We start from the raw sequence: 15,466 nt of genomic DNA, 5'->3' as shown, positions 1-15,466 counted from the left end.
AACAGAATATCAAATAGAACATTTTAATGCAGTACAGCTGTTAGGGGACTATTATTAAAGGAAGAGCTCAACATTCTGGGGCATACACAAATTCACTTTCTTGCCAAGAGTTGGATGAGAAGATTGATATAAAGTATGAAGCTGGATCAATTAGCATATTTTAGTATAAAGATTAGAAGCAGCTAACCTGGCCAGCTGTCCAAAGCTAAACAAATCTGCCTAGATCTCCACCTCTTAAGATCACTTTAATTGACTTTATGTCTCATTTGTTTAGTTCTTCCACATATTGCTACCCATACTGAAGCTAAGTGGTATCGGTCTTGTCATTCAACTCTTAGAAAGTAACAAAATAATATGTTCCAACCTGTTTTCCTTTTATGTCCTTGTCGTATATATATTTTAAAACATGAAATTATATCCAGTCCTTGAAACACGCATTTTGAAAAATCATTCTCAGTGAGAAGACACATTTATGCCAAGGCCCGAGCTGCCACCTCTCTAAAAAAGGGAGAGTCAGCTGCTCGACTGCTGCAACACCTCCAACTCACAGATCTCAGCCCCTCCACCAACTGGCCCTCTCTGGGCTCCGCCTCCTCTCTCCGCGTGCCCTTTAACCTTCCTGCCTAGGTATATATAGTCTGTGTGACTACCACAGTTCTCCTGGCAGCCATCATGAAGGGTACAGTCTTGATCTGCTGTTTCCTCTCCCTGCTGCATTTGCAGGCCACAGCAGGTAAGACTTTTAGTCAAACATCTCATGGATTCCTCTTATTTTATCTCGGATATTGCATCATGGGCACGAGATACGTTTGTGTACAAATGCTGCTGATGAATGAAATAGTGATGCGGTGTCGGTTTAGAGGCTGGTTAAATGAGTATTTAATGAATGTTTGATTGCTCTGTCAGCGTGATCATACTGTGACACTTCAGAGATTCAGAGTCTGTGATTCAGATTAAAGTAGTTGGGCCGGCTCTTGTGTCCATCGTGGAGGCAGGTTGGTCAGCAACGCCTCTGTCTTCTAGAGGCAGAGTGCGTTGGGGACGGGAACAGTCATGAGGGCACCAGCCGAGGATAGACGCAGACAGAAATGTAATAAGCCCTTTGCAACCAAGCAGGACTATTTCAAATCTGTCTCAGTTTATAAATAAACTGTGAGCACCCAGTACAAAATGAAAAATTTGAGTGGCACTCTGTCGTCTCTTTAATCATCAAAATCCAAAACACACAGACGCTTTTGATGTATGAACAAAGGTCTTATCGTACATTCTGGTGACTACAAAGGAGAGCAGTTGAGGATCATTCAAACTGGAGTTCAGGCTCTCCTGTGGGTTGACAGCATGTCAGCGGTCCTCACGCATGGCGCCAGCTGATGGAAAGCCTAAACAAGGAGAACTTGAATGAACATTCATAGAAGTGATGTCTTTGATTCATTCTTTAACTTTATTCTCCACAGTTCGGTTTGGAATTGTGAATCCAGACTCTAAATACATTTAGGGGGCAATATTTCCTGGGATGATAATCTATAGCATCATAAACTACAGGGATTGAGAGAACCTCACGATACAGACGATTAGATGTCACCAATGAAGTTTAATGTCATAGTGACGACATCTCCTCCTACCGATTCTAAAAATGTGGACAAGTCACTGGGTCCGAACTGGAGCAGTTGGCGTTACCCTTGTCGTCACCCTTGTCCGTCCTTGGGGTGTTGGTCAGCTCCGCAGACCGGGCCCAGGACTCCATGTTCCACGCTGCTGTCAAGTGTCTAAGATTGGATAGCTTCCTGAAACCCAACACTGTTCATTACAGTGTCTCCCTTTCTCCCTTTGCTCCACTCCCCTTCCCTTTGGACTCCTCGCCCCTCCCAGCCCCACGCTTCCCTTTAGATACACAGCACAGCTGCTGTCACTCTGCACTGTCACAATCACAATTTATTCCCAGCAGTTGGCCTTATAGGGACATGCATTCTCCAGGCAGGAGGGGCCAGGCTGCAACTCATGCCTTCATCGACCCTTTCTGTAGGCCCGGGCATCTTTTGGTGGCCTTTGGTATTTATTTTGTACGCTTCATTGCACACTGGACTTTTGTGTCCGATACCTGCAGGTTATTGACAATTGTGAGAATCATGAACTCCTCACCGCTCAGTGTGTAATTATGTGTGTTATTGATCTGTTAGATCGACGCCTGGATCTCCATTGAGTAGATGTTGTGTACAGTTTGTGAGAAATCCGGCTGACACATTGACATCTTGATGTTGTCGATGTCTGACACAGATTTCTGAAGACTGAAGCCAGTTGAATACAATGAAATAATTGTCAACATTTGGATGTAAAGCAAGTACACTGTGACTTTGGAAATTGTAGGCAGGATAGAGGGAATCATTTTGTAGTAGAAATGCATTCTTATGGTTCAACATCATTAGGCACTGGTGTGAACACACCTGCAGGTGGATTAAGGCTAAATAATATCTTCCAGGCCTGGTGAGTTCATCTGACTCAGCCTCAATCATTTATTCACAGTAATTTACCTCGAGGCGTTAAATAGCTTTCATCTTTCATCCCAAAACAAGGAGACGAGGAAACCAAAGTGTTTGGTGGTGTGACTGTGTCAAAAGATCTCATGGTCAACCTGGGTCCATGATGCTGCCCACTTGTCATGTAGGAATAAACATAGGTTGCTATAGTAATGAGTGGGTTATTTTAAGGTTGTCAGAAACCCGACACTAATCAGTCCTTGTGTAAATGGCGCTGATTGAACGACGAAGTTTGAATCCGTGTTCAGAGTTTGATGTCATATGTGGCGTTTGAGTGTGCCAATAAAAAGACAACATATTGCTAAAACGCATCTCTCACAACATGAGAGCTGACTTTTTTGGATGTAGAACATCCCAGCCTCTTTGGGACCTTGATTAGTTCTTCACACCCATGTGTTTATACTTGAGTGGTAACCCTATCCTTCCTCGATGCAGTAAAAACATCTTTTACCTCCTCCATATGCAAAAGGGAGACATGGGAATTTACACGTGATCTCCTCTGATGGTATGTGGCAAGTCTGGGACATCCCTACGCTGGTAGTAGTAGGGAGGCACCAGTCACACGCAACTGCTTCACAACACACCCCTAAGACAAGCCCCCCAGTCCCAAGGGCACCTGGCGTCCTCTCCTGGCTTTTGAACAGGAAAGCCGAGATAGTCAGATCAACACCTCCGGGTGTCACTCAACTGTATGTCTACTTGTCACAGACCCCTTCGAAGATTCGTACAAAAAATCCCAATCTGGATCTGGCTCTCATAATATGGTCTGTAAGGGCCAGTGGCAACCCTAAAATCAGTGATGTTTTTTGTTTGTTTTGATTTTTGACTTATAAAACAAAGTACACTAACATTTTCATCTAGAAAAAAAAATCACATTGTCTCTTAAAGACTGCCTTTCTGAAATACATGGATTTACAGGACATGTCTGAAGCTAGTAAAGACGTTATGCATTATAATAATGATTGAACTGCATTTCTTGTGCCGAAATGCCGACACAAGGACATTTTATTGGTATCAGTACTGTATTGGCAACTCTCATGAGCTCCTGTACCAGTTAATAGTAGCACTGAATCCATTGGCGCGTATTACACAGTCCGCTCTCAGGGATGTGGATGATTCTGAGTCTCCAAATTAACTAAAATAGGAGCCACTCCACTGTCCATCTCCTGAACCATTGTGGGTCTATTTTTGACCATGGGGGAGTTCTAGCTCCACAAGCTGTGCCACCTGTTACCATCCGTGGCTTCTTCTCACCACACCCGACACACGCTCTGCTCACTGCACTTCCACCTCTGACCCTCGCGTGAGGAGAAACAGTGTGCATTTCAATGGATATAGGTTCATTTGGTATTCACTGGGCTTCGTTTTTAGTGAAACGTACTAGCCTTGTCCTTGAATGAAACGATGCCTCTCCGTGGATGTTTCTTGTTTCTAGTGGAAGCTCCTGGTCTTCAGTTAAGGTTGTCTGAATCCTCCTGTGCTCAGGATAAATCATCTGACTGGGGATTCCAGGCCTGTCATATGTTCATAATTTACCTCGACTGTGCTCCAAGCAGAACATGATCCAGGGTTTTTATTCGTCCACAGATATACCTAATACATGCAGAGTATGGCTGCAGATACATACCAGCACAAACATGTCCACATAAGAACATGATGCATCGTGTAATCCCTGGCTGTGTGTTCTAACTACATAACACTGTGTGCGTGTGTTCTTATGATTGTCTGAATTAGTTGACAGAGCTCACGATATATTTTGATTTCATTTATCTCCATTTCAGCTGAATTGTGATTGGCTCCACAATTTGTGATGTCACAAACCATACACAACTCATATTTGAGGGAAGTACGAAGCATATCACACATCTATTAGTCTTTTAAAAAAAAGTGCTTTTTAAAATTGAGCAAATATAGATGTTTCACACTTACAGCAGGCGATTGACCTTCTGATGATTGAATAGCCGCCACACAAGGATCTATAGTTGAGGTGTGACTTACTCGGCCGCTGAGGCTGTGCTCGGCTTAAATCTCCAACATTCCCACTGGATGTGCTGATGCCACCACAATGTTTCTCCAAACTGAGGGAGGGTTGTGTGGCAACGGGCTCACTGCGGACACGTGGTCCTGGGCGCAGATGTCCAGAGTGCAACTCCCTTGGCGCCTGCATGGTTCATTTTGAGCACTGATGCAAGGCCCGCCCTCCGCGGGCAACACTACCTCTCTGGTCTTTGCAGACCTCCATCCCAGCGCTTCCATCGGGGATTGACTGCATTGGGAGGCGTCAACACACTCAAAGCATTTAAGGCCCACTGAAGAGGCTAAAAAGACACGACTCTTCTGAGTGATGAGTCAAAGTTACAGAAGCTTGAGTAAGCGTTGCCCTGGTACGAGGTGGGACAGTTTAGCCTCCTCAGCGTCCTCTGAAAGCCGGCTTCTCTCAAACAATTCCCCATTGTCTAATTCATCCCATCTTGTAGTGTTTGTTCGGATGACTTTAATTCCTGCTGTAATGTTTCTCTCGACTCGATTTGACATGCAGCCAACATGTGCCGGCATGCGAGTCGGGGTCTTCAAATTGGCTGCCATGTAGTACAGATTACAGACAAAAGGTCATGCAGAAAGAACATATTTTATATCGGAATGTAGACGTCATCTGACCTATAGTGGAGGATTTTAAATGATTTAATTGAAAATAGTGTCAATTTGTAAGTTATATATATAGTTAGTTATAGTTCTATTTATATATATATATATCTTTTTTTCCCATTTTTTTTCACATGAATTGAGTTGAGTGGTATTGCCATTATGAGCTCATATGCGTAAAAGGATGAAACCATTTCCTCTTGCATTGGTCTGGTCCTTATATACAGGTACATCCTCTTTTCTGATCACTACATCCTCCTGTTCCCCTTGGAAATACATAACAGTCACTGGATCTTTTTAGGGAGTGCGATATTACTCATAGCCTCTTTTATTCTGGACGCTAACCTTTTGGTGTTTCTTGTTATTGCACCATGCCGGGATCAACATTAAACAGGCTTATTTTTAGCAGGTTGACTCGGGGAGAATCAGCAGGGCTGCGTTGTTCCTTAACCAGCAGTGTGTGTCATTGCTGCCGCCCTGCCAGAGAGCAACTGTTGGGGTCTGTTATTGTCGGGGGTCTTTCCTAATCTTTATATACTTCCTGTGCACATACTGTACCGAAATGCTTGCTTTTCGTCATCTAATACACTTTCAACTAATTTGATGATTGAAAGTGCTCTCTGTTTTTTTTATTTTTATGAATGCCAGTCTGACTTCTGTCCAGAGACACAAGTCCTTGACCTTGTGGTCGGGGCTGCACTCCAGGTGAGGTTGCAGGACGCCATGACACTACTGCCCTCTCATTGTTTACAATATATACGTTTGTCTTGACAAACATTCATAAAGCATCATGGCTGAAGACCTATGTGCAGAAGGTCAGCGATGAGGTTATTTTTATGATACATGAGTACATTAATAGGTGGCATACATAATAAAAAAAAGGTTTTGGCCAAAAAACTTTGATCATGCCATTTGTGATATCTCAAATATCATCAAATCAAATAAGGATCAATAAAAGTGGAGAACACCTTGTCATCATACAATGTTGATATATTTGGTTCTGACTCCAGAAAACTGCCATTTATTAACATTTATCTCATCAAAACATGGTTAGTATACACATTTACAATTAGGTGGTATGTGAAAGGTGAATTTGGATAAGATGCTGAGTACGGCGTAATGGAGTGTTGATATGACATCTAAGTTCCAACATCATATGCTGTCACAGAACAAAGTGATTGAAGGAAGACTGTCCCTGACTGCAGTGTGCATACAGTTATTGCCGTATCATCCCTCAGGTCCAAGGTGTCTGTGAAATAATATGTTACCTTCGCACACCAAGTGCTTCATACATTTTACTTTTTAAAACTTTTTTAAAATCATTTATATCAAGGAGAGCTTAGAGGAGGTTAGATCAAACATTCTGTCTTGTTTTAAAGGTTCCTTATATGACATTCATAGCATTAATATAGGAAACAACTATTTACAAGGTACGAATACAGTGAAGTTATGTCCACCTGGGCAGAGAATGAAGCTGCGTGTGTTGTCAGCCAAGCTTCTCTGTGTGTAGTTCCTCCTCTGGTCAACACTGTCGGCACCCTTCTCGTTGTTACCACCGATTGTTGTGAGCCGTCGACTCAGCCGTCGCCACATTAAGAGCCATGTGGAGGATCTAGATTTGACCATAATTTTGAGTCAGTGATTACTATGTTAATGTGTTTCCTGTGACAGTAAGCTAAATATAATTTAGATTCAATTCAATTCAATATAAATGTCCTGTGCTGACAGGAAGTATGCAGATGATGTGTTTATGTAACAAGATCAATATTCAGATTATGCCGTGGGTTTTTACATGGTGTGAAATCGAATGACTGCAATTAATCACCCCTACAACTGCTACTATTGGATTTAAAATTCCATTATGAATCTGTAAATACCTTTTTAAAATTCACAAACAATTCTACTAATGCAGTGACTGGAAGCAATAATTCAAAGACCAATAACTATTCAGGGTCATAGAAGTATGAGCCACGAAGACTTCCCCACTCCTCCTATATATAGCTCATAGCCGTAGCAGGTTTGTCTGAAGCCTGTGTGGGAGGCGTCACAGTAAGGCCTGTTCTGAGGCCTGGACACACAAGGACAGGCCTAACAGTGCGATAGGTCAGGGATAGGTGGCTAAATATAGAAGGGAAAAGACACAGGATTGCACATCATTGTCTCATAATGGAGCCGATATTACTTATGGGAACACTCAGTCCAGCTCTGAGTTCTCCTCCCAGAAACTGGGGAAGTCCCTCTCTCGCTCTCTCTCGGCCCCTCTTACCTTTGCTGTTGCTATAAAGCCCACGGCGATGCCAAACAAATGTCTATGTTTATTTCCAGCATTTGCTTTCTAAATTATGAACACTGATTGTAACAGCTGAGATCTGAGCGAGCCGTCATGTTCCAAAGTGGACACGACACACTCAAGAGACAAGTATGTTCTCTCTGATTCTCCCCCCCCACACACACACACACGTTCAAGCTTTTTTTTTTAACCCAACAAACATTTAAATGATGAAAGACAATGTAAAACTCTCAAAGGTCAGGACAATACATTTGGATAAATATTGGATTATGTTATGCCCATTCACATTCAAACTGATGAATTTGTAGGCTAGAGCGCACACTGGCTGAATCTAGGTCAAGTTCCCAATGGATGATTGAATTTCCCTGGCGTCTGCACATGTATCACACAGCAGGAAGAGGACACTGTGAAGGATGTCTGCCACACTGTAATCACCAACAAGTATCAGTTCAATGAACTATAATTGTGCATAGCAGCTAGTTATGCGTTATTATTCATGCATAGCAGCTATGCATGGAAAAGGGAAGACAGATGGTAATGCGGATGGAGCAGATGGGACTAAAGAGGCATTCGGTGTGCTTGTGGCTGCAGATGAAATCTGAGCTCAGGTTGGAAAATATCTGCTGTGTCTGAAGTTGCCATTGGCATCCAATGCAAAGCTGTCACCCAGAGCTTATTGTCATTTATCTGTGTGTCACACTTAAATTACCAGCAGGTGTGATACCTATTGAGACACAGGATGTATTGACTGGCGTTCATCCAGAAATAGCTGCACCGTGGATCTCCGTAGCATAGTTTTATTGAACATGGATAACAGGCTGTCGTCAGTGAGCGCCCCAGTGAGAGCCTCATAATGAAACTGTCACTTGATTGGTTTGCAGCCACGGGGGTCCACTTCCAGTATTCATGTTATTAAATCATTAAAGACGTACAATGAGAACATTAACCGAGTCAGATTTTGTTTGTGTTTTTTTCTACAGAGGAAGAAGAAGAAGATGATGTCACCTCCGTCCTCAGGGACAGATCTCACATCGACGAGACGCTGCGGCTTGCAACTGAAGAAAACACAGCAGACTATGCGGGTGAGGATCAAATATTCACTAGAAGTGTTTTTATAAAGCTTTATGCTGGCTTGTACTGTATCTGACACATTTAAGACAGTTTAATAAAAGCATGTCAAGCAGTCGAAGACCGTGTTAATCTTTGAATCTCACTCCCCTTTGTTCAGGCTTCTAAAAAGTAAATAATTGTAACAATCTGAAAATCACTGGTATTCATAATGGACCAGCTTGCAACTGATCACTATGTGAAACATGTGACCAATTGGCCCAAGTAGGCATTGCACCATTTTATGAGTCAATAGGCAGAAAGGCTGGGAGTCACTGTGCTGTCATTCAAAAGTAAGACAGGTTCCAAAAGAGCTCGGAAAGGGAAATGTGTCCCCAAAGAGACATGTTTAAAATAAATGACACTTTTATTTCTTCATCGTGGTCTATAAAATTGTCACCCCTGCCTCTTTTTAAATCTCTAACGTTTTTATCATCCTTTGCGCTCTCACGTGTTTTTCAACCAGGGGCCTTACAGCGGTTGCGCAAGATCTACCACACATCCATCCGGCCGATGGAGCAGGCCTACAAGTACAACGAGCTGAGGCAGCACGAGATCTCAGGTATCTGCACTTTGTTCTGATGTGTGGGTTTCTCTGTTTGGGTTGCTTTGGTGACTGATTTGTCGACTTTTTTGTACAAACACATCATCCTCACACCATCAACCAACACATAGAAAATATATTTTTTTCAATTCTAGGGGATTTTATCTTATGTAAAAATGAATGGTGGTAGTGGTAGGGTGTGGGGGGGGGGGGGCGGGGGTGATGGTAGTATGTATTTGTATTGTATGAGTAACTTCAGATATTATTTGTAGGCGTTTAGGTCCATAAATAGTAACACTATATTTCTTATGTAGTCATTATCTCTCCATCATGCTACTTTAAAATATGTCTTCCCTATTTCTTCTATTCATTATATTTTTTAACTAGTGTGTGTTGTTTCTTCACTCTAAGCTCAACACTCAGCTGCACACTGAACTGCCAAGAACAAACTCTCCTTTCCTACAGAGAAATAAAGCTCGCCCTCTTGTGGCTTTTTAGGCTTGGCATGCATGCAAACTTGACAAATATCACTTGTATCAAGCTTCTAAATGAATGTTGCTTCGTAAAAGACTAAAAAACTAAAGCGGTGAAAAGATTCACCGTATCACCTAACCACAAATGCACACCATTCATTTGGAGATGGACATGTTTGACACGTCAGGTCAAATATGGGACTAGATTTCCACCCTTTCATGCACTTTGTTACACTACCCCTCCCTGTTGCTCGTAGAGACCTCACACCCTCACTCCTCTCTCTCCTCCACCTCCTGTTCCCTTCGCCTGTCTTTACTCCACCATCTCCTGTCCCCATGCCCTTCCGCTCCCCTCATCTAACAGCCTACCCCGGACGAAGCCTGGGGGACTCATTCACAGGTGGGTGTGGGCGGGGCTTACCTGTGCATGGCACTGCCTGAAGTGCTCAGCCCCTTACATTCCCCCTTCATTTGCCCTCCTAGACTAATAGATACTGCGCTGATCGCTGTGGGTGAAACATTTAAAGCATGTTTCACTTTGGGTGACACCCAGGTGTAACAGCCTGGGGATTATTCAAAGGGATCCATAGGTGGAAGGTTCAAACCGGACACTTTCTTAATTCACTCGTACAGAATTTCAACCAAACCTCCATTTAAATTCCATGTTAAAGAATTAAAAGGGAAGTTTTTGAAATTCTAAGATTGACAGAGTATTGACAGAAAGACCAAGTGTTACATTCAATGGGAACAATGGAGGGGGTTGCATGTGAAGTTCTGGCTTTAGCAAAACACTCATAGGTGTGAGACACTGAGGCAGTGGAGAGAATGGTCAGTGTTGGGCTTCTAGTGAATTGATTGACTTTTTTGTCAAACCTTTTATCATTTCCAAAGCTACTCAGAAGTGTTTTGATGATGACTATTTCTCCCTCTTTTCTTTTTGTTAATTTGGCATTGATTTCCTCATCGTCCTTTGAATTCATTCAGTAGGTTAAAACAGAATTTGACTGCCCCCTACCAGCCAACACCATGTCCACTCACAGCACACATGCAGCTTGCTATGAGACACACATATTGCACTGATGAGTCAATAGCACTGCTTTGACCTGTTTCAATGAGTTATGGATGCAGAGTTTTGTTAAGATTGCTCTTATGCACTTTTTCTTCTCAGCCACAAATAAAATTCCAGCATGACTGGTTAATCTCAGAATTTTTCATTCAAAATTTGGGATGAAATTTAGATTTTACCCTGTTATCTCTCTTTGCCTGACAGATGGAGAGATTACCTCCAAACCCATGGTGCTGTTCCTGGGACCCTGGAGTGTTGGAAAGTCCTCCATGATCAATTACCTCCTGGGCATAAACGACAGCCCCCATCAGCTCTACACAGGCATGTTGCACAGACCTCCTTCTCTTCTTTTCTTTCCTTTTTTGACCTGTAATCCAATGAGGATGAAGTAACCCTAAAATGCCATTGTATGTATTACAATGTATTAAAATGACAATGTGGATTCAATTGGTCAATGTCGGTCCTTAACATGTCTCTGAATGTTTTTCTCTTCTTGGTAGCCTACGACCCTTGTTAATTTCTCCCTCTTCTTTTCCACAAATGTGTTTTCAGGAGCGGAGCCGACTACATCTGAGTTCACTGTAATCATGCATGGGGAGAAGATCCGCTCTGTTGAGGGTATCGTCATGGCAGCAGACAGCTCTAGGTCCTTCTCTCCCTTGGAGAAATTTGGCCAAAACTTCTTGGAAAAACTGGTCGGTATTGAGATGCCCCACAAGCTGCTGGAACGTGTGACTTTTGTGGACACACCAGGAATCATTGAGAACCGGAAACAGCAGGAGAGAGGTAAAACTGAGTGCTACCTATAGTTTGCAGGTTTTCACACATCGCAAGTCAAAGACGAAGAAGCAGCTGGCTGCCACTCAGTATTTAGTGATGAATGTATTCTCTTCTTCCGTCCAGGCTATCCCTTCAACGATGTTTGCCAGTGGTTCATTGACCGGGCTGACCTGATCTTTGTGGTGTTTGACCCCACCAAGCTGGACGTCGGCCTCGAGCTGGAGATGCTCTTCCGGCAGTTAAAGGGTCGTGAATCCCAGATTCGCATCATCCTAAACAAGGCTGACAACCTGGTCACCCAGGATTTGATGAGAGTGTACGGAGCGCTCTTCTGGAGCTTAGCTCCCCTCATCAATGTGACCGAACCCCCTCGCGTCTACGTCAGCTCCTTCTGGCCATATGACTATGCAGCTGATACCAGCCGTGAGCTCTTCAAGCGAGAGGAGATCTCGCTCCTGGAAGATCTGAACCAGGTGATTGAAAACCGCATGGAAAACAAGATCGCCTTCATCCGCCAGCATGGCATCCGCGTACGCATCCACAGCCTCCTGGTAGACCGCTACATCCAGACCTTTAAGGAGAAGATGAGCTTCTTCAGTGACCCTGAACTAGTCTTCAAAGAGATTGTGGACGATCCAGACAAGTTCTACATTTTCAAAACCATCCTAGCCAAGACCAACGTCAGCAAGTTTGACCTGCCCAATCGCGACGCTTACCGTGACTTCTTTGGCGTCAACCCAATCACCAACTTCAAGCCCTTGCAGGCTGAGTGCTCCTACATGGGAGGCTGTCTGCTGGATAAGATTGAGAGGGCAATCACCACTGATCTGCCTGCCCTTCTAAGCAGCATTAACTCTGGGAAGCAGCCTGGCCTGTCCTCCTGCGAGACAACTGGCTGTGGGGAAAAGCCAAAGAACCGCTACCGAAAGAACTGAGGGAAACAAAATAACTTGAGAGGTGAAAGTAAGAAGAGAAGGGGTCTGATGGAAACCAACCCTGCTTTTGTCAGAATGCCTGTATTGTTGAAGAGACAGAGGAGAATTGTGTTTGTTTTTTTCCTCAGGAGAATATGGGGAGGTACATTTAGGGACTATGGGAATGAGGCAGATAGAGGGAGGGAAGGGTCAATGTTTGGTAAGGCAGCTGAAGGACACAAGTGCTGAAGAAATGAGAACATGCCACTGATCACTGAACTTTGTTCAAATACATGCTCTCCTCTCTCACTTTGGACTGGCTGGGATTTGGGGGTTGGGGAAGTAATGATGTGGAGAAACACATAAAACATGAAAAAAGTAAGATCAAATAAAAATTGAATATGCCAAGACTGAAAAAAGTCAAATACCAGCTGTATGTGAATAAAGTGGGAAAAAGAAGAAACAGGACTGGCAAATTTGTGTTGTAAAATCTTGAGAATTGCATTGCGGAAAGTCAATTCCATAAGTTTTAGAAGTTTTAAGGTAGCCTATGTGTGGGTGCTATACAAAGCCTTTGTGTTTGTCATCCAACCCTTTACTTTTGACATAGATTCACTTTAACATTGCATGTTAGATCTTATTTAACAGATGCATGCATGTCCTGCTAATATAAAATAATATTTCTTTGTGTAACTGAAACATAAACCAACCCTGCCATGCAACAAATAAGGCCTTTTTTCCTTTTTGTTTTATACGCTCATCAGTCCTGGTTGTTGACAACCTATGAAATGAGCACTGTGATGGAAGCAGAGGTCAGGGTTCAAGGGTCAGAGCGGGGTGGGTATGTTCATTCTGCTTCACTTCTTAACTGTTTCTGTCTTCGTCTATAAATTTGCCATCTTTGGCAGAGATTCAATACTGTGTTATGAATATTTTTTTCTTGAACAATAAGCTTCCCAGCTTTTTTTTGTTGCTGAATGACCATAACAAAATAACACATAAAAAATGTGTTGGATTATAGCTATATTTAGCCATTTCTTTTTCAGGATAGAAAGATATTTATTGATTTGAATGTGAAAACTTTAGGCAGTAGGCTGTTTATGTGTACTGAACACCAACTGCTATACAATTGTACTACCACCACAAGATTGTTATTTCCCAGATTGCGAAAAGTGGGCTAAAGGTAAAGGTAAAGTGTAGGCCTCATGAGTTGACCCCTGACCTCTGTGGAAAGAAGGAAAACTGAGTGGTCCAAAGTAAGCCTACTCAACGAACTTCCCAGAAGTATGGCATGGTTAGGTTGCTTAAAATAGTTTGACATTTTGGATAGGTTTCCCTTTTCAACACCAGGCTATTTCTTGGGCTAAGCAACCAGCAGAAACTCTAAATAGTTACTGCACCTGTCCAAGAAGAATTTTGCCACATGGTCTCTCCAAAAAGTCTGCAATTTGTATAAGGATTAAGCCTGTGTTAATTTGTGAGCTTTTGGATTCGAATTTTTTATTTAAATTGAATTTGATTATATATATTTTTTAATCTTTGGACAGACTTAGGCTAGCTGTTTCCCCCTGTTTACTATCTTAGCTAAGCTAAGCTAGGATAACCGGCTGGAGGCTAAAGATGCATGTAGACAGTGGCATACGGACATGAAATCTACCAAAGTGTCAAACAATCCTCAATGGATGGATGAGTAGGAGGCCTAGGTTTCCAAAAGGTTAACGAGTGGACAAATGCACTTCCAGTTCCCTCTGTGTCCTCTCTCACTAACCCCATTGTGAAGAGTGTTTACCAAACTATATCTGAAACATAGCTTGTTAAAAAGTAACGTAAACTAACAAACACACACACACATTGCTTAACTTTCTCGGTTTATTTGAGTGTGAGTGTTCCACTGGACGTTAGTTTGTTTACACTGCAGATCCAGAAGATGGCCACTAGAGTGTGCTGTGTAAAAGTGTAAAAGTTATACAGACCACTAACTCATCATGACAACTATTTATAGTGATAGCTTGGGCTAATTATGCTGTGTGGTTGTGCCTTTAGTATATTTCAGCATTAATTATCTTAATTTACCTTTGAATTAGACCTGGGATGGATGTGTGTCCCATTTAAGTAGTTGTGGATTCACATTTTTGTTTTGCTATACAGTCTAAATGAATCTTGGCCCAACTTTGGAAACTTGATCATAAAGAATAAAGATTTCTGATTGACGAGGTAGTGAAACTTTGTGGTTATTGAGATAAAACTATTAATCTTTACTCAGGGAGACTCAAACAAGAAAACAGGAACAAAATCGTGTACCAAGCTGTTCGCTGATTCTCTCGTTCTTGCTTGGCCTACAGCTCTTTATTACAACTTACTCGACATTCATGTCCTTGTTTCTTTTCTCTGAAAGTTCAATCACCCACTTTTGAATTTCAAATGATTGTGGGGGTTTTATCATGGAGCTGCAATGCATCACCAGTTTGTGTGACTGGAAGTTGGGAGGGGAGTGTGTGTGTGTGTGTGTGTGTGTGTGTGTGTGTGTGTGTGTGTGTGTGTGTGTGTGTGTGTGTGTGTGTGTGTGTGTGTGTAGACATGTGTTTCTGTGTGTATTTCAACTCATCCTCAAATATTATTTTGCATATAGATCCTGAGGAAACTGCAAATGGAAAATAAAGTTCATAACCAAAAGCCAATTGCTATTATTGGCCAAACGCACACAATAGCTTTTTGTGTGTACAATATATTCTGCATGATGACCTCAACAAAATGCTGCCTTATGAACGTGTTTTAAAAACAGTCTGTTATCCACAAACAGATCGTATCCAATAGACACATAGCATACACATGCAAAGGGCACTGTTTTATACAATGCTTTGAAAATACCCAGTTCAACACAAAGCTTTATTACAATGCTGACTGTACCCAACATGCAGCACTGTAAATTGCACTCTGATCCAAATGCTTTGAAAATACAGTTCAACAGTTGTTAGGACCTTTTTAGCTTTTAGTTCCCCTACATGCAAGAATGAATCCACTACTGTCCTTCTTGGGGATCTTCTCAATATACCGTTTAACCACACAGCTACAAAGGTGAGTACAGAGGGCTTTTGTTTCATATTTCTATCAAGCA

At 42.4% G+C, this 15,466-nt stretch overlaps 1 protein-coding gene and 1 long non-coding RNA gene across 3 annotated transcripts; one reads left to right on the top strand and one right to left on the bottom strand.

Moving 5' to 3' along the window:
• Nucleotides 1-668: 668 nt before the first annotated feature.
• srl (sarcalumenin) lies at nucleotides 669-14,561 on the top strand. 2 transcript variants are annotated; one of them, XM_056408091.1, is made up of 7 exons: nucleotides 669-733; nucleotides 8,448-8,549; nucleotides 9,041-9,136; nucleotides 9,956-9,991; nucleotides 10,862-10,978; nucleotides 11,210-11,443; nucleotides 11,561-14,561. In XM_056408091.1, exons 1-7 carry the CDS (start codon nucleotides 673-675, stop codon nucleotides 12,370-12,372), a joined length of 1,458 nt encoding a protein of 485 aa, XP_056264066.1. In that variant the 5' UTR covers nucleotides 669-672; the 3' UTR covers nucleotides 12,373-14,561. The 2 variants fall into 2 exon arrangements, with proteins under 2 accessions (XP_056264066.1, XP_056264067.1); XM_056408092.1 differs by lacking the exon at nucleotides 9,956-9,991.
• On the bottom strand, nucleotides 1,185-1,919 carry LOC130189308 (uncharacterized). Its single transcript, XR_008830748.1, has 2 exons — nucleotides 1,678-1,919; nucleotides 1,185-1,379 (listed from the first exon to the last, which is right to left on the bottom strand). It is a non-coding gene; the product is annotated as an uncharacterized LOC130189308 (long non-coding RNA).
• Nucleotides 14,562-15,466: the final 905 nt, after the last annotated feature.

The sequence above is a fragment of the Pseudoliparis swirei genome, chromosome 23 (genome assembly GCF_029220125.1).
Source record: "Pseudoliparis swirei isolate HS2019 ecotype Mariana Trench chromosome 23, NWPU_hadal_v1, whole genome shotgun sequence".
Classification (NCBI taxonomy): domain Eukaryota; kingdom Metazoa; phylum Chordata; class Actinopteri; order Perciformes; family Liparidae; genus Pseudoliparis; species Pseudoliparis swirei.
The sequence above is the reverse complement of the archived record's forward strand: the minus strand, read 5'-3'. Positions and strand labels throughout refer to the sequence as shown.